This window comes from Desmodus rotundus, chromosome 8, assembly GCF_022682495.2.
Source record: "Desmodus rotundus isolate HL8 chromosome 8, HLdesRot8A.1, whole genome shotgun sequence".
Lineage (NCBI taxonomy): Eukaryota > Metazoa > Chordata > Mammalia > Chiroptera > Phyllostomidae > Desmodus > Desmodus rotundus.
In genome coordinates, this window is record NC_071394.1 from 28103659 (window position 1) to 28131152 (window position 27494).

The following is a 27494-nucleotide window of genomic DNA, read 5'->3' on the forward strand; positions in this document are numbered from 1 at the left end:
AAACTCTTAAGCAATGGGGATGTCTAGGAGGGCTATGGAGTAGCCACACAATCAAATCAAAAACTAAAGAATCAAGTCTCAGAAAGGACAAGAACCAGGACAAGTCCAGAACCCAGAAGGAACTAATCAACAATCTCAAGTCATTGCCTGGGATGCTCTGTTTTTGTCAGGTAAAAGCGAAGCGCTTCTGATTTACTCTGCTTATTGGAATGTGGGAAGGAGCATTTGCTAGCTTTCCTGGTGCCTGAGGCAGCAGTATTTTGACCCAGGCCTATACTGAACAAAATTACAACCAGAATCATAATGGGATCTTGCTAGCAGCCATGCACTGCCACTCTTCAGAACTGTGTGGGATACTTTCAGCCCCCTAGCTGGCTTCCCCTCACACATACGATGCCACAACAGCATCATATTTCCATTTCTAAACCAATTAATGCAAGAAGAATGGAATTACTTAGATTTGGTCTTAGTCTAAGTAAGATTCACCCTTGGGTGCTGGGGAAGAGTTCAGTCTCCTTGAGACACATGGTTGTCTTACAACTTCAAAATAATTTAAAAAAGGCATGTGGAACAAGTAAAAACAGCTGTTGGGTAGGCCACAAACAGAGGCCTTAATATCTGAAATTCCCCCACAGATATAGCATTGCCTTTGATTTACTATTTTAATAGGGAGAGGGAACTCCAGTGTCTTCCTACTATAATAATTAGAGAAAAAACTGGGAATTTCCTAGTTATTGAGAATATTCTATTCAACACAGGAACTGGAAAAAATGCACAGAAAGAATGGATTCACAGTTTGACTGGGTCAAACTTTATTTTACCTGACTCAGCTATGTCCTCGTTCTGATAGGGAGGTCTCAGTGGATTTCCGTGCCCCCAAAATTACTGTTAGCTCAGAGCAAGTGCTTAAAGGTTTCCAAAAAGCCTTAGTTATTTACCTCATTCCAGGGCACAGTTATCCTATTAAATGCCCTTTAAGAATATCTAGGCATAATAGTAAAAAATAAACATTTACTGTTATAATATGGTACCCAGTCTCCCCTTTAAACAAGATGCTGTGGCTCTGTGGATCCAGCTGTGGAAACCAGATGAGGAGACACGACTCTCTGTTGTCCTGATCCAGGTCAGACTTTTCCTCCTTACATCCAGGGTATTTTAGTCACACAAATCAAGCAGGACTGTTGTGAGAACCCTATGTTCAAATAGGCATAGCCAGAGATCTCTTAGAGTGAGATCATCCAATTGCCAGATTGGTGTTCCTGCCTATTATAATCACGCACAATTTGCCTTAGATGGCCGAGGGAGGCTTTCTCACCCCTGTGATCCCGAATTCTCCTTTCCTAACTGAAACTAGTGAATGCATTTTAATTGCAACATTTCCCACCAACAATTTCCAACATTCAGAAACTAGTAAAGCTTTTTTTTTTTTTTTTTAAAGATACTGGAATTTCCCTCAGCAGTTTGGGTCTCAAGGCCTTGAAGAAGGGATAGTCATTCCAGTCCTTCTTGGGGCAAGTTATGGGTATACAATCAGAACACTCACAATGGATCTCTTCCAGCATTCCTATCTCAAGGAGTCTTTATTTCCTTCCTGTACGTATGCCAAGGGATTTTTGGCATCTCCACTTCCTTTAATGAGGGCCAGTGTTGGGGCCTGATTTGCCTTATCCAACCCAGTTAAACACCCAACTGCTTCAGCCAGCACTTTGGATGTAGCACTTCTGGTAAGTGCATCCACATTGACAAATTCAGTTGGGTCTAAAATTATGTCCACTCTTCTTGGTTGAGTGCTTTCAAAATATAGCTCTACAAAAATGTCACCAATAGTTTCTTTAGTTAAAGTGGCAATTCCTGAAACCCGGGCAATGTAAAACCTTTCTCTTTGAAAAAGGAGAGTCCTGGCCAAGTACCTAAGGCCAATCTTACTGCCTCTTCGTGTCTTTATGTGCTTGCTACAACATGGAGAATTGAAGAACTAATTATACTTAAAATGCCGGGAATGCTGGGGACAAAATATGATAATAACATTCCCCCAAGCCCATTTTCTACTGGTTTTCAAGAGGGCTGAGAGTAGGAAGTATTGAAATCATTTGAGGATCCTTTGCAAAATGTACATAGTTACCCTTACCCTCAGGGACAAGTCAGAAGGTAGTAGAGTTAGGGAGGTCATACATATTTAAAAAACTCTCTAGATTTTTAAAAATACATATCCTCCCACACTCACAACTCATTGCCTCCCACACACCCATCTTGATCATGAATATAAGATAAAGGAAGGGATAAGGTTGCTGTTTATAGTTAATTATAAGGAGAGTGACTTTGTACATTGTAATAAATTGTCTTAATGTTTGCAGTTATTCTCTTCTCTATAAAGAATAGAGGAGGAAGTATAGTTTCCCTCCCCATTTCCTGAGTTGGCTCTGCCACTTGGGTCAATGAAAGATGAGAGGAAGTGGCAATGTGTTAGTTCTAAGCAGAAGCTTCAAGAAGCAGTGTAGATTTTTGCCAACGTGTTTGCTTTTTCCTCTACCAAGAGAATGGCACGTTCCTAATGGCGGCCATTCCTTCAGTCTGGTTCGCAGAATAAGACCCGGAGAACAGAGCTGCAACCATTGACAGATACCATGAACAATAAATAAATGCTTGATTTTGGAAACTGTAGAGATTTTGAGTTTTTACTGCAGCTAATCTGTCAAAGTACATAAAATGATTTTGTTGGAGGGGTAGGCACCTTGGAGGGTTTGGTTAGATAGTTAAAGTGACATCAAACTTGAGTTTAGGAGTTTGAATTAGAGAGAGCCAAATTTCTTTGTATAAGAAAGTGGGCAAACTTGTTCTATCTAGTAGAGGGGGCGTATGGCCGGGGAACTAAAATGCAGAAAGCAGAGGTTATGAAGCAGGAGACTAGAGATCCAAAAACTGTTCAAAGATTTTTAGGCCAGGTATATCTAATTTGAAATTTTATATATGTTTTCCATTTTATCTAAGTATACTACATATATATATATGCCATGTGTGGGTGCATTTTGGTGGAAATCTAAGAAAACAATTGAGTTCCACATTTGAGTTAACTGTCCAGAAGAGAAGGAGTTAAGAAGCAGCATGCGAAGTCCATCCATATGCTGATCCAATTGAGCAAAAGCAGGAACTGGAGGTTTGAGGAGACCATGGGAATGTAAGATATTATAAGGAGGGTTTTATTTCCACAAACCGAGTAGTGGGCATTTGAAACAATCTTCCCTAGATTTGAAGGTCTAGATTTGAAAGTCCTAAATAAATGTTAGTAGATCAATTCTAACTATACAGTAAAATAATAATCATACTTATGCCAGAAATTAAAAATGATTCAATATTAGGAAAGTTATAATGATATCTTAAGGATAATAAAAAACTCACTCAATGACCACTAAGTGATTGCTGAATGACATCTGATAAATACTAATTTCTTCAAGGAAAAAAAATCTCTTTAAAAGTACAGAAGAACACTTCTTTGCTGTGACTCAAAAATTTTTTTTCTTAACTGTCATCATTATACTTTTTGGTGAGAAGTTCTCTAATAACTTTCTTCTGGAAATTTTATTCAACATAAAAAGGGCAGTAAACAGAAATAAGAATTGTAAATGTTAGAAAGTGACATTATTAAGCAATAGAATTATTGCTTACTACTAATTGCCACTACACTTATTAATATTGTAGATAAAATGACTGAATACCTAGGAAATCCAGAAAGATTGTGAGTCACATTAACAAGATAGGCTTTCATAAATAAAATTGAAAATGATGTTCATACCATATTCCTTTTAGGGAACATTAATAATTTTAATTATGATGTCACTTCCCAAATTAATTTATAGGTTTATTTCCAGTTTGTTTTCTTATTTGTTGTCTTTTAAAAAATTGAGATATAATTGACATATAACATTACATTAGTTTCAGAGATGCAAATTAAAACCACAATGAGATATCACCTCACACCTGTCAGAATGGCTATCACCAATAAATCAAACAAGTGTTGGCAAAGATATGGAGAAAGGAGAATGCTCACGCACTGTTGGTGGGAAAGCAGATTGGTGCAGCCACTGTGGAAAGCAGTATGGAGTCATTTCAAAATATTAAAAATGGAACTGCCTTATGACCTAGCAATTCCACTTCTGGGAATTTATCCAAAGAAACCTGAAATACTAATTCGAAAAACATAAGCACCCCCATGTTCATTGCAGTGTTATTTCCAATAGCCAAGATTTGGAAGTAGCCCAAGTGTCCATCAATAGAAGAGTGGATAAAGCAACTATGGGATATTTACACAATGGAATACTACTTGGCTGGAAAAAAGAAGAAAATTTTACCCTTGTAGCAGCATGGGTGGACCCGGAGAACATTATGTTAAGTGAAATAAGCCACTCAGAGAAGGACAATTTCTGTATGATTTTACTCACACGTGCAATCTAACCAACAAACTGAACTAACAAGCAAAATACAGACAACTCACAGTTAGAGAACAGGCTGACAACTCTTGGTTTGGGGAGTGGAGGGACGGAGCAAAAGAGGAAAGAACTCATGAATACAGACAGCAATGTGATAATTGCGGGGGCAGGAGAAGGGGGTAGGTGGAAGTGGAAGAGTGTATTTGGGGGGTAAATGGTGATGCAAAAACATAATACGATAAAATCCAAAAAAAAAAAAATTAAAGTAAAGCTCTCAGCGCACAGCAAGTGTTCAATGTTGACGACGATGACAGTGGCGACAAGGATGGTGGTACTGACCATTCAGAAGAAATTTTCAAGCATAAATGGGACTTTTTGGGGAAAAGTGATTACTCTTCACTGTGACACTTTCAAAATATTTGGAGTGGGCTTGGAATTTCCTTTTCCATAAAGAATAAAAGCTTATGACGGACCCATGGTCCATGATAATACTGGAGATAACTATGATACCTACAATACTAAAACCCATATAAATCTGTTTATATTCTCCATCTATATGATTGTATGTGTTAGTGAATTCCAGTTATAAGACATTAGCATTTTCTTTTAGTAATATTAATATTGCCTCTGGTGGCTTGAAGGGACATCCTTTTCTGTTAATATATTTATATTTGTGGAGTAAATTTAAATTAACCCTATCCATTTTTGATGCTTGCCATGACTATAAGTTAAAACATATGAAGCTATTTATTTCCTCCTAGGCACCATGCCTAGAATTTGGTGCCCCCAGGTAAATGGTTGAACTTGGACAACTTGGACATGGCTGCATGCCCAAAGCTAGGCTTCTTCCAGCTGTGGAAAACTAAGCCTTACAGCCTAAATTTTTCTACAACTATATATTTTTTCTATTAAAATAACCACTCCCTAAACTTGGAATAAATATTAACTAGTTACTAATTACTATCTCTTAATTTTTGAAGACAGGTGAGAAACTTAACACAAGTTTAAGAATATACCCACCCCTGAAGGCCCTTTAGTGTCTCCCTGGGTGCTTTCAAGGGTATGAAAGCAAATCTAATTCTATTTTTGTGCATCACTAAATCTCTTCTTATTCCTAGAGTCTAAAGACATTTGGAATTTATATACCTTTCCCATTCTGATTCCAGCTTTCTCTGCTTACATATTGCCTCATTTTAGAACAAGCCTTTGGGTGCCACCTTCCCAAAGAAGCTTACAAGATATTTTCCTAAACAAAGGTAGAAACTGTTTTCTTTCTACCTCACTAAGTTCTGGGTTAAGCTTTGTGGCACAGTTATGCTTGTCTTTCATAGACTTCTTCATGTCTAAGAAGCTATACGTGTTTTAATCTTACTTTTAAAACTGATAAACATAAGTTGCTCTTTAAAAATTTTTATTTTTAAGTATATTTTATTGATTATGCTATTACAGTTGTCCCAATTTTTTCCTCCCCTTTATCTGCACTCTGCCCCACCCTCCAGCATCGACCCCCCCACCTTAGTTCATGTCCATGGGTTGTACATACACGTTTTTTGGCTTCTCAATTTCCCATACTATTCTCAACCTCCCCCTGTCTATTTTGTACCTACCAATTATGCTTCTTATTCCCTGGACTTTTTCCCCCCATTCTCCCCCTCCCCCTCCCCACTGATAGCCCTCCATGTGATCTCCATTTCTGTGATTCTGTCCCTGTTTTAGTTGTTGCTTAGGTTTTCTTTTTGTTTTTTAGGTTCAATTGTTGATAGTTATGAGTTTGTTGTCATTTTATTATTCATAGTTTTTAATCTTCTTCTATTTCTTAGATAAGTCCCTTTAACATTTCATATAATAAGGGCTTGGTGATGATGAACTCCTTGAACTTTACCTTATCTGGGAAGCATTTTATCTGCCCTTCCATTCTAAATGAAAGCTTTGCTGTATAGAGTAATCTAGGTTGTAGGTCCTTGCTTTTCATGACAACAAATACTTCCTTCCAGCCCCTTCTTGCCTGTAAGGTTTCTTTTGAGAAATCAGCTGATAGCCTAAGGGAACTCCTTTGTGGGTAACTGTCTCCTTTCTTCTTGCTGCTTTTAAGATTCTCTCCTTATCTTTACTCTTGGGTAACTTAATTATGATGTGCCTTGGTGTGTTCCTCCTTGGGTCCAATTTCTTTGGGACTCTCTGAGCTTTCTGGACTTCCTGGAAGTCTATTTCCTTTGCCAGACTGGGGAAGTTTTCCTTCATTATTTGTTCAAATAAGTTTTCAATTTCTTGCTCATCCTGTTCTCCTTCTGGAAGCCTTATGATTCGGATATTGGAACGTTTAAAGTTGTCCCAGAGGTTCCTAAGCCTCTCCTCATTTTTAAAAATTCTTGTTTCTTCATTCTGTTCTGGTTGGATGTTTATTTTTTCCTTTTGTTCTAAATTGTTGATTTGAGTCCTGGTTTCCTTCCCTTCACCGTTGGCTCCCAGTATAGTTTGCTTTATTTCACTTCGTGTAGCCTTCCTTTCTTCATTTTGTGACTGAGCTCAATCAGTTCCGTGAGCATCCTGATTACCAGTGTTTTGAACTCTGCATAAGATAGGTTGTCTATTTCCTCGTTGCTTAGCTCTTTTTCTGGGGTTTTGATCTGTTCTTTCATTTGGGCCATTTTTTTTTGTCTCGGTGCACCTGTTATGTTGTGAGGGGGCAGAGCCTTAGGTATTCACCAGGGTGGGGTAACCCTCTTTGCTGTATTGTGGCACTGTCTGTGGAGGAGGGGTCAGAGAGGGGAAAAAAAATGCCGCTCACTTACTCCGCTCTAGCCCCACTTCCTAACAAACTCTCCTGTGAGACTGGGAGTTTCTCCTGCCTTTGCAACCCCCACAGGACTTTACAGTCAGAGGTCTTGAGGCTTCAGTTTCCTGGTGGGCCAGCCCCTCCTACCCAATGTGGTCCGTCATCTTGGCACCAGTCCTGTCCACCTGCTGCCTGTCTCCGCCCTCCTGCTGGTCTGGATGGATGTTTCTTTAACTCCTTGTTTGTCGGAGTTCCATGCAGTTTGATATTCTGGAAATTCTGGTTGTTTATGGTTTTTAAATTGGTTGTTATCCTTCTTTTGGTTGTGTGAGGAAGTGAAGTGTTTGTACCTACCCCTCCATCTTGGCTGGGACTCTAAATTTTTTTTTTTAATTTTTATTGTTATTCAATTACAGTTGTATGCCTTTTCTCCCCATCCCTCCACCCCACCCCAGTAATTTTTTTTAATTTATTGATTTTAGAGAGAGAAGAAAGGACAGAAACACTGATTTGCTGTTCCACTTATTTGTGCATTCATCGGTTGATTCTTGTATGTGCCCTTCCCCGGGGATTGCACCCGCACTTGGCGTATGGGGAGGATATGCTAACCCATTCATTCACTCATTCAACAAACATTTATTCAGTGACTGTAATATTCTAGGTACTTAGGTTTAGCAGACATGATAGGCTGCTGCATAATAACAATCACTGCATTCTTTCTTAATAATAGGTCTTAACTTTGTCCTTCTCTCATGCTTCTCCTGGTCATAAACTTCAGGGAAGGCTGGTACCAGCCTTAGCTTCAAGCCCAGCTCTGTGGGGGTGAATTACAATTGGTCTAAACAGGGTTTTTTTGTGGTACCATTTCCTTTCTCAGAGGTGGTTCTGTGACATACTTCTGGCCAATGGAACATGAAGGATTGTCTGCAAAATGAATTTCAGAATAGGTTTCTCTGCCATCTTAAACAGTGTTATTTAGAAATAAATAACCTTCTTCTATTGCTGGACATCATCATGTCTCCATGTAATGCCTGGAACATCGATGGTCATTGATTGAGGGGAAGGAGACACCTGAGGAGACTCTGCTGTGCAACAAATCAGAGAATTAAACAAACCTACCAACACCACCTCTAGGCATCTTGTTTTAAAGATAATTTTGAATTGTTACCTGTGGTTAACTGAAACGTGAGACTTTCGAGATGACAAAGATGACAAAGATACTGTTCTTTTTCCCAAGAGGCTTACAGTTTGGTTAGGGAAACAAGTAAGGTAAAAGTTTAAGATTGCTATGATAGAAGAGGATAGTAGTCAAATTCACATGCAACGTAGTAGTTCCAGGCTAACTGGAAAATTAAGTAAGAGAAGAGAAATAGATCAAGAGAAAATGCTGTGTGAGGTCACCTCTTGAAAGGAAACACTTCAGAATTTCCCTGCAAATAAAAGTTGCATAGTGTAATATATTTGACCCATAGCTTTCTCTTTGTTCCAAACTCTTCCTGGTAATAGTAGAAATATTAACAGTTGTTAATTAGTATTATTTTTCAAATATAAAAATGAAAAAAAAATGTAGTGTCAGTAAACAGCAGCAACTAGCAACAACAACAAAAAAACCCAAACATTTTTTTAATCTTAATGTTTTTCTCCCCATAAAACATGGCGCTGTATGTATTCAGTTTAGCAATTGCACTTTTGTTCTTGAAAAGAAAATGGGTCCCAACTGCAGATTTCTCTCACATTTCTCTTAGAGCATGCCATCTTAAACAGTGTTATTTAGAAATAAATAACCTTCTTCTATTGCTGGACATCATCATGTCTCCATGTAATGCCTGGAACATCGATGGTCATTGATTGAGGGGAAGGAAACAGCTCTGGTGAGCTGTTTGCCAGTGAAACAAAAGTGATACTTAACCCCAATTCCAATTGGAACAGTTGGAAGCAGAAACAGATTACCCTACTTCGCAGTTAAGTGAAGCTGAGTGACCTTTATCTGAATCTCAAATTTTCCTACAGTTTGTATTTGTTCACGAATGCTGCTGCCTCTTACTGGAAGGCTGGATGATGATTCCCACACTTTCTCTTTTGGAATCTTCAGATGTTCCCCTAAAACAAATTAGAAGAGAGGCTTGAGACTTTTCTCTTCCCCGTGAATAATTTAAGAGGAAAACAATTCCTTTTATTTGGTAAGACATGGCATGCCAGGCACACTAGCCTTGGGACCTTAGCACTTAAGGTTCCCTTTGCCTCACAGTTCTCTTCCCTCATCACGCTTTCACCAAGGCCTCTGCTGGCGGCCCTGTATAAATTTCAGCCCTTCCCATCCACTTCATATTTCCTTTCCATATTTTATTTGTCTTCCTCACCAGTTTTCAGTTCCTAACATTACTGATTAGTTACTCATTATGCTTCCCCAATCAGAGTGTGAACTTCATGAGGGCACATATTTTTGTATATGTGTCTTACTTTCTTTACTGGTGAATACTCAGCACCCAGAACAGTGCTGGGCATACATAAGTGCTTGGTAAATATTTATTGACTAACTTACTTTGGGATAAGGCTTGGCTTTGGAGTTACAAAGGCTGGGTTAGAGCACAGATGTTTCTGTTTGGCCTAGGGTAACTCTCTTTACCCACTCGAACCTCAGTTGCTTTTAAAATATCTTTTTAATAGTGTTTATTTATTTTAGAGAGAGAAAGGAAGGGAGAGGAAGGGAGGGAGTGAGAGATAGATAGATATTTGTTGTTCCACTTATTTATACATTCATTGGTTGCTTCTCATATGTGCCCTGACCGAGGATCAAACCTACAACCTTGGTGAATTGGGATGATGCTTTAAACTTCAGTTTTCTCTTCTATAAAGATGCAATAATAGCCTAACAAGGCACTTTTAGGGGTTTAATGTAGGCCAAGTGTCTGATCTTATTGGAGTCATACAGCAATTAGCCCTCTTTCAAATTGAGGGGAGACCTTGGAGGTTTTTCTGATGTTTTCCCCCCTCCCGCACACCTTCTTTATGGGTATCTTAGTCAGGATTCAAATAGAAAACCCTTTTGAAGGTAGGGTCATCTGAGGAGGGTTGAGGTCTAGGGGACATAGGGAATGGAGACGGGATCCAGAGAATAGAGCAGCCACCATCCCTAGGCCCAAAGGGATGAGGGGAAGAAAGGAGAGCTGGGCCCTGAGCAACCTCACTGGAAGGAAACCAGGGGAATAAATAGCATGATCTTATACTCCTTTCTCCCCCAGATGGTCTCTTGCTGGGTCTCCCTATCAACAGCCCCAAGCTCATCAGAGGGCTGAGAGCTCAATGATATCAGCCTCCAGGGCAGAAAGCAGATGGAGAGTGAATCTTGGGCAGTAAAAGGAAGCTATTCAACCCAGTGCCCCTACTATGCATAAGGCATTTGCTATGCAACAGATAGAGAGAATAAAGGCATAGTTCAGGTCTCAACAGACTCTCAGTTGGTTTGGAATGTTAGTCAAATTAACAGAACTTACATACAGTGTGGTAAGGGTCATACAAATGCTGGCAATCAAAATCAAACAAGAATTTCCAGAAGTATCCCTGGCACTGTAGCTACAAATGTCAAATGGCTGGGGAAAACATAACCAATAATTATAAACAGAACTAGAGAGGGAAGCGTGGGCAATTAGTAGTACTTCAAACGCCTGCACAAGATGTTTGGGAGACATCCTTGGGAAATCCATTTAAATAAACCAAATCGGATTGGGGCAAAAAATGATAAAGGCAAGTGCGGAGCACCACCTTAAAGGAAAGTACCCCTCGCTAGCATAGGGAGGCTGTGGGTCCTGACTAGGCCTTGCCCCATCCCTCTTCCAGTCCCCATTTCTTTTTACCCTGTTCCCGCTCTATTGCCCACCTCTCCCTCGACCCCCCCCCCCCCCCCGCGACGCCGCCCACCCCACCCAGAGCCTGGCTCTGCCCACTGTGCCCAGACTGCGCCGGCTCCGCCCACCATCCCTGGACCGCAGCCGGCTCCGCCCACCCTACCCAGCGCCTGGCTCCGCCCACCCTTCCCGGACTGCGGCCGGCGGCCGAGGGGCGGGGCGGGCCGGGAGGAGCCTCACCCGGAGCGGGAGGGGGATCCGCCGTGGAGTTACGGGAAAGTTGTTCCGAGTTCCTGGAGTTTCCTTCGGTGGTTCCCCGGGCTTGACCGGCCGGCGCCCCGGATCCTTTCCTCCCTCCGCCCTCCGCCGCCCACCAGGTCCTTCCTTCTGCCCCCGGCCGCCATGGAGCAGCCGCCAGCACCCAAGAGGTAACGAACGCGGGGAGTGGGGTGCAGGAGGAGGCGGTGCCCGCGGCCGCTGGGCGGGGGCCGCTAGGCCTGGCCGGACGGTGACACCCTCTCCGACCGCGGGGCCCGGAGCCGGGCGCACCGGAGTTCGGGAGGCAAGTCCCAGCGCCGGCCCGCGTCCGTCGGTCGTGCTAGGGGGCTCGCAGGGAGGCGGAGCCTCGCCTGACCCCCGCCGGCCAGGCCGGGCACGCGTGCGAAGTCGGTGGGCAGCGCTGGACGCCCGGCGGCGGCACTCCTGGGACTGGCAGAGTTTTCCCTCGTGGCAAGTTCACGAAGCCAGGGAGACATAAAACTAGGAAATTATTGGGCTTCTCACAGTTGTGTAAGCTTTCTTATCAAATGTTTCTCATAATACTGCCTTTTTTTTTTTTGAGAGGGCGCATTGTTTACTTACAGTTAAAGGAATTAAATATTAATAGCTACACTGTCTGTGAAACTTATCGTGGCTATGCTGCACTGACAGGTGTTCCTCCCCAACCCCTCAAGTTCAAAAGTATTTATGGATGCAAGACAGAAGTCTTAAATTAGAACCCCTCTCCCATATAGGTTTTTTTTTAAGCATGTAAAAAACAGTGATGTTTTGGTATTTACTCTTAGTTCATATTTAATCTTCAGTATATTGAAAGTTTAAAAGTACACAGTGGATACATTTGAGCTAATATTTGAAATGATCTTAGGAAACTAAATCAAGGCTATCCATTGATTTAAGTTCATAATGTGCATCCCCCCCCCCAAGAGTGAACCAATCAACTAACTGATGTTGTATAAAATATATAACTTCAGTCTTAGTCTTAGTTTATCAAATAAGGGTACTAATTTCTCTCCCAGATAGTACTCTTATGAAGATTAAAGGGTTTGTGTTTTGATACCTAGAGATCTTTAGATGAAAGGTGGTGTATTCAAGAACATGAAATAATTTAAAAGGTAGAAACTTTGTGACCCATTGTGAATAGGGTGTTTAGACACGTGAGCCTTGAGGCTTGGAAACCATCTGTTCAGGTGTAGAAGGGGGATTGTGGGTGGGTTTCCAAAGGAGACTTCCTATCAAACAGCACTTGATAGATTCTTTTCTGGCGTTTTGTAAACTAACTGAATTCTAGTATTGATTTAGGCACCCAGTTTTAATATTGTAGAAAATTGGAAACATTTTTTTCCCTGTTTCGTTTTGGAAGGACTGTAAGGGGCACCTCTAAATGAGTACCATAAGTCCAAGTTGAACAACTCTGAAGTGGTAGCTCTCCCTACTGATTAGCTGTACTCCAAATTATCAGAGTTTTCTTATAGGTATAAGAGAATCCCTGCCCTTGTAGGGACATTAGAGAACCTGGAGGGGTCAGAGCTAGGTGTGGGTGGCATATATCACCATTTCATGGTGACTTACACTTTTTAAAATAGTGGTTGCCTGTTTAACAGACTTATTTTTAGGTCTCTTCAGAGAGACATGTTAATCCAGAAGGCATTTCTAAGGAACAAAAGATATGTGACAATCCTATATGTTTTAATATCTCTTAAGGTTTTTTTTCACAGCATTTTAATTTTCATAATACCATTTAATCCTTATAGCAACCCTACTGAGTAGGTTAGATTACAGGCATTACTACTGTGGCCGCTAGGAGTTTGTCCCATGGAAGGCTGTGAGAGGGGATAACTGATGGTGAGTTTTTGTTTTGTATCGTCTCTGTTAATCATTACCTTCTACTAATACAGCTACCACTTTTGAGGTCATACTGTTTGCCAGGAACTGTGTATATACCGGTACATTCCTTTATTAATTGTCTTAAGGAATTGGAATCTTGGTTCTGCAATTTACTATGCTAGGTGTAAATTTCACATCTGCATCTGTAAAATGCAGATTTGTGAGGTCATATGTGAAGCACTTAGCACAGTGCTCTATAATGTATACAGTAACGTTAGTTTATTTTTTCCTTATTAACTGGAACTCAGGGAGGTTAAATAACTTGGTCAAGTGGAGGAGGTGCCAGCAACCTGGGTCTGATTGGTTGCAAAGGTTGTGTACCCTCTCACTGTGTACAGTGAGTGATGCCTCTTTTTGAAACTCTTGTTTGCTTTCTTAGCATTCTGTGATGTGGTGGCCATTTCTTTCCAGAGTATTCTGGTTTCTTTTGCTTTTTTTTTTTTTTTCCTTAATTCCTGTAAAAATGCCACTTTGCTTTTGTCCCTTGAGTAGCACTTCCTTAGGGCTCAGACATTTTTACATACATGGTTGCATTTATGTTGCTGATGCTCAAGGCTGCATGACCAGCAGCTGCTGCTCTGTTAGCATTTTACATTTCTTCATGTATTGTAGATCCACTTTTTTATTATCTAGTTTGTCGTTAGAGTCTATCAACTTTTCCATCAAAAAGTCTATAGGTTCATTCCCACCCCGCCCCTTTTGATTCCCAATGCTACTACCCTATTGCAGGGTTTTATGGCCCTCACACAGCGGTGCCTTCCAACTGTGCACTGTCGTTCAGCGGTTTTCTAAAACCTTTACAGCGGAAGGGTTCAGTTGGGAGTAAGGCAAGGCAGCAGAACCTGGTTCCTAGCACCTGACCTCCTTCCGTTCCCCTTTTGCTGTCCTGCACAATCTCATTATGGGCCATGTTTGCTTTAGTTCTTCCTGCACGTGGCTTCTGATTTATTTTGCTAAAACAGCACTTCAGTCATGCTACTCCTTTGCTTTTGGTGGGGGGATGGGTTGGGGCACGCTAGTCAATTTAGTTCCCAGGGCTCCCATCACTTAATCTCAGCCTTAATCCCAGTTTTCTATTACTATTTCCCCAGAAGAATCTGTCCTGAAGTTTCCCTATTGTTCTCTATTTAGGTTGTAGACTGTGGGTACCCCCCAACTTTGCCTTTGGTCATGCTTTTCCTTTAGAAAAATTTGTATTACTTTTTGTTAGTAATCTATGTTTTAGTATTCCTTCATAAGGCCTGCTTCATAAAGTATCTTATTTGAGTACTTTCTAGCCTAAGATATTTGTCTGAATTCTTAATATGATACCACTTGAGTATGTATGCCAAGTATTCTTAATATGATACCACTTGAGTATGGTTATATTGTTTTGTTTTGTTTTTTAATAAAATTTTAGCTATCCCAAAGATAATGGGAACTGTTGGGTTGGCCGTATGTTTTCTATCTGTAAAGTAAAAGACACGTTTTTCATTTTCACCAATACCTTTATTGACTTGGACACTTGAAGTATGTTGGTTATTTCCTATGTGGTATAACATTGATTGTGCTCAATTCATGTCTGCCCAACCTTGAGCATCGTCCAATGCATGAATCTTTTTTTTTTTGCATTTCAGTTGCATTTTTACCTTTCTTGAAATAATAAAGCAAAATATGCCAAAAATGTTGCATATTTTCTTCCATTTTCAATATTAAAATGGCTGCCCCCAAATTCACCAATTTTGATAAGTTTTTTAAGAAAGGCACGCTGATACGACAGCTGTCACAAACAATCTAACAAAATTGTTTTGAATGAAGTTAAAGACAACTAAGTGCTACTGGAGCCATTTTATGGAAAAAAACTTTTGAAAAATTAACTTTTTGACCAACCCAATAATTTAATAAATGCTTGTGCATCACTCCCCAGAATCGGGAATAAAATATTACCAATACAGTTGAAACCCTTTAAGTATATCTGTTCTCAATTGCATTCCCTCACCATTCGCCAAAAGGTACTACTGTCCCAAATTGGTATTTGCTATTCCTATATGTATCTTTATACTTTGAGCATGTTGTTCCTACATATCTGACATAGCGTTAGACCTGGGTGTTGGGCCCAGCTTTGTCCTGACTTTGAAATTTGCTTCTTTGGGTGTTATTTTTCTCTGCTGGGAGCTGGAGGTTCCATTGTGCGTCCAGCCTGGAGAATCGGGGCTGTGTGATCTGTCATGTGAGGCCCTTTTACCCGCAGGTTATTGATTTGGTCTTCCCCATAAGGCTTGTGTTAGACAACAGATGTCACTCAAGTCCAGTACTTTGTGCTAGCGTGGCTTTTGGATTTCTTGGTTTTCTTAACAGAGGTCTTCAGACGTCCTTATTAAAATGAAGTCCCTCTGGGAAAGTAAATCCATGAAATGGCTATTAATTATTAGCATGTTATAGGTTGAGTTTATCACAGTCCTTTACAGGGGAATCTCTAGTTGAGGTAAAAAATGACCACAGAACAGGTAAATTTTGATAGGTAGAAAGGAAAATGGCCAAAACACGGGCTTTTCAGCAAGTAGAACATTCACAGAAAAGGAAGTGGATCTCCGCTAGACAGCTGGGCAGCAGTGAGAACTGGGTGCTGGAGGGTAGGTAGCTACACACAATACCTGTCAAAGAGAGGACAGGTTATCATTGCTGGAGAGATGTACTTTACCACATAGGCCTTGCTCCTCAGAATTCATGATTAGTAGTTGTTTAAAATTCATTGATTAAAGTATATTTAGAGGAAGAGTTGGTGTGGAACAGTGGAAAACACTGGAAGGGTAATAATAAGAGAGTAAGTTACTGAAGCTTCTCTGAAGACAAATGAGGAGAGTTCTTTGATTTAAGCTGCAGTTGGATATTGCGGTAAACTTTATTTTTTTAATAAGTGTGAAAAGGTAGTTGGGAGGAAGTAAAGATGAAGATTGAAATCAAACTGTTAGGATTACAAAGTGCATTCACAAAAATGAAGAGTGAAGGTAGGAAAACAGTCATTCAATGAGGGAAAGTGTTGCTCGGAATGAATGGGTTATCAGCCACAAGATACATTGTTATGGAATGAAAAAGCAGAGGTAAAGGGATGAAGACGTAGAAACGTAAAGTAGAAAGTGTTCATATTTTCCTCAGCACACACAGCCTACATCAGCCTGTAGCAGCAGTAGCCCTAACCTTAGAGAAGAGGGGTGGTCTTCATTTTAATGTCTGTATTCCTAACTCATGTAGCTTTGGAATGTTAGAAAGTGAAATTCTTGTGTGCTCGTTATCAGATTCTCAGAGTGGGGAGTTGTCTTTGAGAAGTGAACTCTAAGAACTCTTAAAAAGACAAAGGCACCAGCCTCAGGAGGAGGCCCTGGGGTAAGCTCCCCACTTTAGAAGCAGACGAGTGGAGGAGGTGTTCTAAGGAATCCAAGGGAAAAGAATTGATCCAGCTGGAAAGAGCACCTCTGTTTGCATTAACTGCTTGGTCCTTAAACCATGTGCTGCTCCCTTTGGCTTTTCTTGGTTAATTTGGGGTTTCACCAACTCCACTGGAGTTGATTTAGGCCCTGTAGATGGGAAGAGTCAGTTGGCTCTGTTAGAGAGAGGGAGTGGGACAGACAGTAAAATCTGGAGCAGTTCCTGGTGAGCAACTTCAGTTACATAATAAGACAGGAGATAAATTCCGTTTTCAGGCAACTCTAGGCAATGATTAGTTTACCCACTGTTCTTTAAGGGGCTCAGATTTGGCACATATTAGTACTGAAGAATTTGTTAGAAATATAAAGAAAAGATAAACATTTATTAAACACAGCTAGGTTGAAATTTGTTTTTCTGATGTAACCTAAACACTCATTCCAGAAATGTATATCAGTATAGCTTTAATAATACAGGGTTTGGATCGAGCACCTCTGTTTCGATTGTAAGGAGGAAAAGTGCTGAGAATTTAAATATTCTTGTTTCAAAAATATCTGTTGAACTAGAGGTACTGTCTCTTCAGGCTATCATATATTAATGACTTTCAAAAATTAAAAAAATGTTGATGATGAGACCCAGTGCAGATAAATATATAAATAAAACTAGAATAGAAGTTTCTTGAAATGTACTATGTGGGATGGTTTTTGGTATTTTACTGTTTTCTGTTCTATTTCATTGAAAAACTGCTGGTCATGATCTACCAAATTATTTCCATGATCTATCAATGGGTTGTGATTGCAATTTGAAAAAACACTGTTGTGTGTAGTAGAAACAGTCAGGAAACCAACTCATTTCCAACTCATCTGCTGCTTAAAATTAAAAGCTTGATGATGGCATTGGCAAAGGAATCCAGAGAGGTGTTACTGTAACAGCCTATACTTACACTAGAGATATTCTTTAAGATTCTAAAAGGGGAAGAGGTGAAGGGGACTGAGAAAACTATCATACAAAAAGCTGCTGTATTTTGAACACTGTATATGTCCCAATGAAAGTGTGGAAAAATGTAAAATGATTTTCTATGATGTGTGACCGAGTTTATGAAGGAAAAGTTTGTTAGGAGGCAAAAGTGCATTTGCCTCCTGGTGTGGAATGACCCCCACCCTGGAAACATCCAACTATAATTATGATGACCTCAATTTCTGACTCCTTACCAGCTCCACCCTCAACAATTACCAAATGTCTTTAGGTTTTTCTTCTAGAGAGGACATTTATACTATAGGATAGAAACTTTCTTTTTTATTTGTCTCAAGGTTCTTTTTTGTTGTAGTTTTATTTGAATTGTCTCATATGTTAGGATTATTCAAATCCTAAAAAGCTTTTATCTCTTAGAACAAAGATTCTATGTTTGAGATTTCTTTCTTTTTTTTTTTTTAAGATTTTATTTCTTTATTTTTACAGAGAGTGGAAGGCAAGGAGACAGAGAGGGAGAGAAACATCAATGTGTGAGAGATTGGTTGCCTCTCTCAGGCCCCCAACTGGGGACCTGGCCTGCAACCCAGGCATGTGCCCTGAATGGGAATCGAACCGGTGACCTTTCGGTTCACAGGTCGGCAGTCAATCCACTGAGCCACACCAGCCAGGACTTGAGATTTCTTATTACAACTTTTTTCTACATAGAGTCTCATGTTGAATAATAAAACTAACAAATATATAAACAGACATTTATGAATATTAAAAATAAGTTCAGTGTTTGCTTCCTAGCTGCAGATTAGCTTGAACTTCTTATAAGTACATCAAAGGATATATTTTGAAAGATGACTCTGTGGCAAAACAAAGTGAGAATTACAGAAAGGTGACAATATGATATCAGATATCTTTGTAAAGAAGTAAATGGAATAAATCTTTTCAGATATTTCAGATATCTTGTAAATCTACAGATATCTTGTAGATATCTTCAGATATCTACATGTAAATACAGTGTCTTGGTACACACACAGAGAATCACATGTATAAAATTGGGGAAATTGTTGAGCATATGGGATTCCAAGGATGAGGTAGTTTCCATATCCAGAATATAGAATGTTATTTATTCTCTGTCTAGATCATCTTTTCACTTGTAGGGTATTTGGTTTTCTGAACTCATGGGACCTAGAGTCCCGTAATTGAAAAGGAATGCAAGTTAAAATTGTTTTTGTAGTTTTGATGAACTTTTTATATATTTGAGGAAAGCGTAAATGAAAGATGGCAGGCGGCTAATCTCCCTGATTCTCCGTGGAACCACGTGATCTCTCTTGTCTGTGCCGGGTTGCCCCTCCCAGTTCTCCTGTTCCTTTCTAAAAACTGACTTCCTTTACTCACCAACTACTGTTCATGGAAGAAATCGACTGTCAGCCTTGAGTTCATTCATTTTGGTTATTTATTCATATATTCAGTAATTAATAATTAACTGCCTCTCAGGTGCCAGTGCTGGGAACACTGTTGAGTGAAACAGATGGGCTCTTTGCACTCATAAGAACGTACGCTCCAGTTGGGGCTTGAGCTATGAAGGATAGAGGTAGGATGTATCGATAGAGAAAAATTGTGAAACCTGCTTAATAGGATAGTTGGCAGGGGCTTCTCTGAAAGGATAATATTTCAGCTGTGACATGAGGTTGAGAAGTTATCTGTATGAGTAGCCAGAAAAGAGTATTCCAGGTAGAGGTAAAAGCTGTGAGAACACGGGGAGGTGGGAAAAAGTTTCATGTGTGGGAGGGATTGAAAGGAGGCCACTGTGGCTGGGTTGTGGAGTGGGAGAAAGTGGTTGGAGATGAGGTAGGAGAGATGGGCGGGGATGCAATGATGCAGGTCATGGAAAGGAGTTTGGATTTAAGTCAGAGTGCAGTGCACTGTTTTCAAAGAGTTTTAAGCAGAATTTTAAGCATTTTATGTTTTTAAAAGATTGTTCTGGTTGCTTTGGGTGGAATAGATGTAGAGGGTTAAGAATAAAAGCAGAGAAATAGGTGGGAGGCTCTGTAATGGTTCATGGTTAGAGATGGTAGAGTCAGTGGGAATGGACAGAGGTGGACATATTTAAGTTATATTTTGAAGTTAGAAATTAAGGACTTACTGATAGACTAGATGTGGGGAAAGAGCAAGAAAGAAAGAATCAATTCTGACTCCTCAGTTTTGGGTTTAGGCATCTTAGAGGATGGGGGAAGACTGGGAGAGGAACACATTCAGGTATCTATACACATTCTTAGAATTCCAGACTCACAGGAAAGTGAATCTGGTCCAAAATGTGATATTAGGTGGTTCTCTTAGAAGAGGGAATAGGTAGGGAGGAAATGATGAGCACTGACTTTTTTTACTTCTTGTTTTCGCTGCATTAGACTGGAGAATGGGAAACATACTAAGCCTTTGTTAGGTGTTGAAATGTTCACGTGTCCTTTTAACTGCTGTTAAAAGAAAATATTTTTATTGCAAAATAAAACATCAGTGAAAAACAGGAGGTATAGCTTGATGAAATACCGTAAGTAGGACACCTTTGTAATCACCAGTCAGGTTAAGAAATAGAACTTTGCCACCCTCCCTGGAGTCCCTAGAAGGCCCTCTGAGTTCTCCGTCCCATCAGTTACCATTATCCCGACTTTATAGTAGTAACCTAAATGTGCATTACTGGGCACTCTAGGTTAGTCTTGCTGATTACCAATAGGTTTTATTTGAGTTGTCACATGTAACGTTTAGGTTAGTGCCCTACCCCTTTTCTTGTTGAAGAGCCCAGGCTGTTTGAATTGTTTCCCACAGCCTGGATTTTCTTACTGCTTACTCAAGATGAAGTTCAGCGTGATCCTTTGTCCTCCGTATTTCTTGCAAACGGGTAGTGGATCCAGAGAATGGATCAAACTCAAGTTTAATCCCTCAGGCATTGTTATAGGTGGTGTTTGGCAGGACTGTGCAAGTCGCTTAGTGTCTAGTTGTCTCTCTTTTTAGTGATGTTAGTAGCTCTTAATGGTTAGTGCTTATTTTTGCCAGTTCATTGTTGCAAAATGGTGAATTCTAAATACAACATTTTATTTTTATTAGTTGGGCTGTTTTTATAAAGAATGACTTCCTTCATCTTGTTTGGTTACCTGGTGGTATAGTTTATAAAGGAGAAGACTGGATAAATGCTTGATTCTTTCCCTTTATTTATCCATTTTCAAGATAATCAGTTTTTCAAGACAATGAATCAGTTCCCCATTTTCCTTCAAAGGGGACCAGTTCTTTTTTTATAATGCCATTATGAGCTGTTGGATTTAAACACATTTGATGGATTTTAACCCATGGCAGATACTGTTGCTGAGACTCAAAGTGTCCAATCTTTGGGCAGTGGGAGTCTCTTGAGGAGACAGCACGGCTCTAGGGGCAGCGTCCTTGCTGTCCCCCGTGGTAAGACGGGCAGGGCTCCTCTGTCCCTTTTCTGTCCCAGGTCTGGAATCACCTAGCTCCCCAAGAAACCCTACTTTCTTTTAGTGAGGAATGGTATTTCAAGACCTTAACCTGGGCACTAATGTGGAGTTATTTTATTTTTCTTTTTAAAAGTATTTTTATTTTATTTTATTTTTTCCATCATCATTTATCCCTCCATACCCTCTTCCACCTCCACCTACCCCCACCTCCTGGTGTTATTTTTAAATGGCATTTTATTCATAGATAGGAGAACTGACTCATTTTTTCAAACTATAGAATATTTTATCAAAAAATGGGGTGGCATGGCAGTTTCTTTCCCTGGATGATATCTTCACATAAATTTGTGGTTCTAAGTTTGAGTCAGAAATTGGGCGTGTTTAAACATTCTGTGGTAGAGACAATTTAGCGTGGACTATCATCTTCATGTTCTTCCTATCTTACTCTGATTACCTTTACTGTTACCCTCATATCCAGCCCCACTTCTTTCTCACTGCTGAATGTTTCAGGTGACCTAGTTTCTTCTTTTCTTAAGTGAAAAGATACAGAAAATAAAAGAATCCAAAACAAATGATACCACTAGTGATAAGATCAGGTTTCAGGCCCTTTTTTTAAAAGGTAGAGCTCTTAGCCTGCCTTGTCTTGCATACATAAAGATACATCTGCGGCTCTGACTGGTGTGGCTCAGTGGGTCGGGCATCGTTTTGCAAACCGAAAGGATTCCCAGTCCGGCCACCTGCCTGGGTTGCGGGCCGGGTCCTTGGTTGGCGGCTCGGGAGAGGCAACCGGTTGATGTTTCTCTTGTACATTGATGTTTCTCTCCTTTTTCTCCCTGCCTTCCCCTCTCTGAAAAAATAAATAAATAAAATTTTTAAAAAATCTGTAGACAAATAAACAATTCAAGGGCAGCTTGAGGCTGCTTTATAAATTTAACCCTGACTACAATAGGATGAGTTGCAAAGTGAAGCACATCTATATTAAATGCCATATGTTAAACCTATTTAGTATTGATACTGGCCCCTCTTGTTAAGTTTTATTGTGCTTTAAATAATAAGTAAAATGAGACATCTGTCTCGGTGACGTAGTTGGTAATTTATATTTGTCAGTGTGTCACATAACTTTTCTTTCTCGAATTAGTTTTGGTGTACTTACTTACTGTATTAAAAGACATTAGGTTGCACCGCTAACTTTAGTTTGTCATTTGCGATGAAATAGCAACCGGTAACCATTTTCCAATGGTCATCTATTCAAACACGTCTAGTGATAAGTGAAATATTGGTCATAGAAAGGTGTTTGATAGAAATGATTGCTCTGAATCAAATTTGTGCTTTATGTAATTCCTAAGAATTATAAGAAACAAGTGTCAAATTGAGCAGTAGAATTCAAAAAAATTCCAGTGGAAATTAATGAACTCTTGAGAAGAAAATATTTTGGTGATTTTTCTTTTCCTGGTTGATCAAGGTTTTCATCTGTGCTCTTGATTCTCATTATGTACTTTCCAGATTTTTTGTCCATTTTTTTTTCTAGTGAAGAGAATTCAAATACCCCGATCTGAATACTTGATTAGTCAGCTTTAATTAACATTCGTAAAAACTCATGATGTGAAAAAGCCTGCCAAACTAGGGGTATGGTGAAGACTTTAAAGATGTTTAGCATCGTTGGGAAGTATGGTATAGCACGTAGTGGATTTTCTAAGTAAGTGAAGTAAACCACTTTAAGTAGTATACTTTTAAAACAGCTAGTTTTGATGGACATCATTCCAAAATGAAGACACTTGACCCGGTGTTCTAAGACTGATCATTTGCTTTCTTGATTTAATATTATTTTTTTATGAATTTTAGTTCATAAAAGCATAGAAACGGTTCAGAGGACTGTTCATAGTTTTAGTTCATAGAAACTGTCATGTGCTCTTTTGATGTGTTTGAAGCTTTGTTGCTGCGGGTAGCTGTTTTTTTCACCTAAATCTGTTCTTGTTTTTTATTCTTATGTGTCATTTCTCACTGTTACATCCTTCTCTAAGCTGCTACTTATCTTGGGAATAATTATCTGACCTGACAGTAGCTTTCCCTTTCCCAAAGTACACGCTCTTTGTGGCAGTTTTTGCTGACCAGAGGCCTTTTTCTCCTCGGGGCTCGTAGTACATTGTGAAATCATCTTTTGACTAAGAAGAACATTGTGCAGTGAGAGAGAATAAAATTCTTCCAAATTTTTTAAATTTCTAAAACTTAATATGAAAATAATAACAAGATTTTACCTTAAAAAGCCTATAGAATTCCTAAGTTAAAAAAAAATCTGTCATTTTGGAGCATTACTTAGATTTTGAGGAGCCATGGTATTACCAAAGCAAGTAGGGTTTCGGAGCGTATTTGTACCTGTACAAGTGCAGTAACGTTACTTCTGTTGTAGTTTGTTTTTATGGTAGTTTTAAAAGAATTTCTGTGTATGAAGTAGTTAGGCTATTTTTCTTGTAATGCTAGGGTTTTTTTTTTTTTATATTAGATACTGCTGGGCTTTTAACATTTTATTTTCATTTCTACAAGACCAAAACCAAACAGGTAAAAACAATCACAATTTAAAAAAGTAAGAATTATTTTCACAAGGCACCAAAATCATGAACTGTTTCTCCACTTTATAAAGAACCACGGAGAAATACTGAGCAATGGCTTCATGTGCGCTATTGCTGTGAAACCAAACTGCGCTGAGAAATCAGGCAAAATACGTCCATCTGTGCGAACAGCTGAACGCAGCCACTGTCTGCATACCCACCTCCCATCTCCGTGCATGAAAGCCTTGCGGGAGTCGAGAGTACAGACCTCACTGAATGATACAGATGTTGATATTGGCAGAGTTTAGACTTTCCTTGAAGTTACACTTTTATTCACTTCTTAAATGTATTCGTGTTTGGGGTTACTGCAATTTTAGTATTCTATGGATGAGAATGAGGAGTTGTGAGTATATAAAGTCAAAATCCTCATATTATCTTCAAAATTTGAAGTGTAGAGAAATAAATAAGGAAATCCAGTTTTTAACTGGACCTTTGTATGTAGTATCTTTGGCACAAGTCAGTAGATTTTTCTACATGGCAGGTGCATGAGTAGACTTTGGCAAGTTTCATATAGAAGTATCTTCTTTCATTTTTAATCAGTTAAAGATTCTTTTCCCTTTCTTAGTTCTCATATCTAGGTCTGGTGGTTGAATGTACATGAACTAGATCAAAAGGTATGAGACTTACAAGCCTTCGTATTTCTTATACAATTATTTTTAATTTTTATTTTAGAACATGAATATGTAGGAGCACTTTCAAATGTGCTGTTTTTACGTTATGTTTTTTGAAAAATTAGTTATTAAGAAAGTGAATGCAGTAACATATCTTCAAGGCAAGGGAGTACATTGCAGCATTTAACTTTGGATTAGGCTTATTTCATAAGAAATTAAAAGGAATCATATCAGTTTCCAGTTGAGGGTAAGTGAAAAGATTTTTAGAAAATAAAAATTAAAGACTACAAGGGTGAAGGAAGGAGAAAAATCTCAGTTTCTTTTCCTTTAAAGCTCTTTGCCAGGAAATTATAATTTTAGAGTACTTTTGGGCAAAGAGCCCAACCTGACAGGAAATGGTATGAAAGAGTAAAAACAAGACTTCCATTTACTTAAAAAAAAAAATCTTCTATCCATTGTAGAGTATTTTTAAGGCAGATTTTAGCTCATTCTAGAGCTAATAATTAGTTAAACCACCCTAAGTTTTGATACAGTTTCATAAAAGTAAATAAACTATGAGATCATCAAATTGTGTCTATTTTATTATTAAAATAGTGATACTTATTAGTGAAACTATTAAGAACCAGGACTTTAGAGTCAGTTGGACCCTGATTCTAACCTTAGCTCTGCCATTTACTGCCTGCAGTGGTGGGCAAGTTACTTAACTTTTCTAAGACCCAGTATACTCATTTGTAAAATGCAGGTGGTATTAGTACCCTCGCTTTGGGTTTCTTGAAGATTAAATGAAATAGTAATTGTAAAGCATTTGTTTCTGAAGACAGTTTCCGAAGTGTTTCAAAGATGTGTTTGGCATTGTCAATGTCATTTGGAGAAGCATGTAACTTTCCAGGGGGATAAAAGGACAACTTTCACTTGGATGAGTATGTTGTAGTGGAGTTTAAAAAAAAAAAAAAAAAGAATCCCTTTGATTGTTTTAGAGCTAAACATCTATTAAATATTTACAAAATGCCTGTCCTTTAAAAAGCAAGAGCAAACGGAAAAAATGATCTTTGAATTTTATTAGTTTGGAATAAAGTATACTTCCTGTTGTTGAAATAGAAAAGATGTTTGATTTTGTGGATTCAAGATCAGTTTCATCATTGTATATTTTAGAAAATGTTCATTACTGAAGGCTAACTTTGAGACTTTTTGTCATTGTTTAATAATAGAATGTTGAAGGACTAAAGGATGAAAACCTTTCATGTGTTTTAAAGATATATGACCTTTCTAACACTATTTAAGGTGAAACTGCTAGGGTGGAAGACCGGAACTTAATTTTAACAAGATATTACATCTAAGGTGAAGCATAGTGCTTAATTAGCACATAGCAATAACAATAGCATGACTTTTATAACAGTTATGCCATTAAATAGCTACTATTAGTAGCAATAAAGCTACTACTAATATGATCCCTAAAATATAGGGCCATTTGCCAGAAGAGAAAAAAGACACTGGAAATTACAGAACTGAAATGAGGTAGAAGGTTCTTTATGAAGAAGGAATCTCTGTTGTCAAAGCTAGTTTTTTCTCCTCTGCTGGCTTTGCACTCTGGCCAGGTCCTCTTGTCCATGATTGGTTTTCTAAGACATCTAGAAGGCATGTGCTAATTATTCTTGACTAGGGAGCTAGATCTAGCAGTGTGGAAAGTCTTCCTTTGTATCTCTCCTGAAAGTCTTTGGCCAAAACAACCAGCCCAAATAAAACATGAGCAAAGGACTGGCATAGACATTTCTCCAAAGAAGACATACAAATGGACAGTAAGCACGTGAAAAGATGCTCAGCATCACTGATCATGAGGGAAAGGCAAATCAGAACCACATGAAATACCATACATACTCTTTAGGACAGCTGTCCTAAAAACAAACAAACAAAAAACCTGTGAAAATAATAGGTGTTGTCTAGGGCATCTAACAATTGGATCCCTTGCACATTGCTGGTGGGAATGTAAACTAGTGCAGTCATTGTGGAAAACAGTGTGGCAATTCCTTAAAAAAATTGAACATACACTTACCACATGATCCAGCAATTCCATTTCTAGGAACATAACAAAAATAATTGAAGTCAGGGACTCCGATATTTGTACACCAGATTGTATTATCAGCATTATTCACAGTAGCTAAATGGTAGAAGCAGCCCAGGTGTTCACTGATGGATGAATGGATAAGCAAATGCGGTGTATGCGTATACATAGTGGTATATCATTCAGTCTTGAAAAGGAATTTAACAAGATCTCCTTTTTCAAGGCGTAATATTGTATGTATATGCCATATTTTGGATATCATTGATGCAACATTTGGGTTGCTTCTACTTGTGGCTCTTTTGAATAATGCTTTGATGGACATGGGTGCACAGATACCTCTGTGAGATGGCGCTTTGACTGCTTTAGTATCTACACTCAGAATTGAGAGTGCTGGATCATGTGATAATTCTATTTTTAATTTTAAAAAAGTTTAATTTCTTTTTTATTTGAGAGAGAGAGAAGAAAGAGAGAAACATTGTTGCTCCACTTATTTATGCATTCACTGGTTGATTCTTGTATGTGCTCTGACTGGGGATTGAACCCACAACCTTGGCATATGGGGACAGTGCTCTAACCAACTGAGCTGCTTATCCAAGGCTCTATTTTTAATTTTTGAGAAACCTCATATTTCCCATAATGGTGTACCATTTTTAACAACAATGCACAAAAGATCCAATTTCTCTACATTGTCATCAACACTTGTTATTTTCTGTGGGTTTTTTTTTTTTTTTTTGATAATGGACATCCTAAGGGGTTTGAGTTATCTCATTGTAGTTTCGATTTGTATTTCCCTAATTACTACTGACATTGAGCATCTTTTCATGTGCTTGTGGCTTATTTGTATTTCTTCTTGTGAGAATTGTCTGTTGAAGTCCTTTGCTCATTTTTAAATTGGGTTTCTTGATATTGAGTTGTAGAAGTTCCTTATTCTGGTTATTATCTTCTTATCATGTATAGAGAGTGGGGCAAAAGTAGGTTTACAGTTGTGAGTGTGCAAAACCCAGTGTTTATTCTTATATTATTATTTATTGATTATTAGTTTCCATACGAACAACTGTAAACCTACTTTTGCCTCACCCTATATGGTTTGCAAATTTTTTCTCTCATTTTGTAGATTGCCTTTTCACTCTGTTGATTGTTTCCTTCAATGCTCAGTTTTTTTTTAAAGATTTTATTTATTTATT

General features: G+C 38.9%; 1 protein-coding gene across 2 annotated transcripts in view; it reads left to right on the plus strand.

The window, feature by feature from the left end:
• Window positions 1-11339: 11339 nt before the first annotated feature.
• The window catches only part of STK3 (serine/threonine kinase 3), a 251200-nt gene continuing 235045 nt past the window's right edge, over window positions 11340-27494 (plus strand). The window contains exon 1 of one of the 2 annotated variants that reach the window (XM_024572314.4): window positions 11340-11473. In XM_024572314.4, coding sequence (XP_024428082.2) covers window positions 11448-11473 — 26 coding nt within the window. In that variant the 5' untranslated portion in view covers window positions 11340-11447. Of the gene's footprint in view, window positions 11474-11684; window positions 11835-27494 lie in introns of those variants that run through there. The other variant, XM_045204882.3, reaches the window with a different exon arrangement.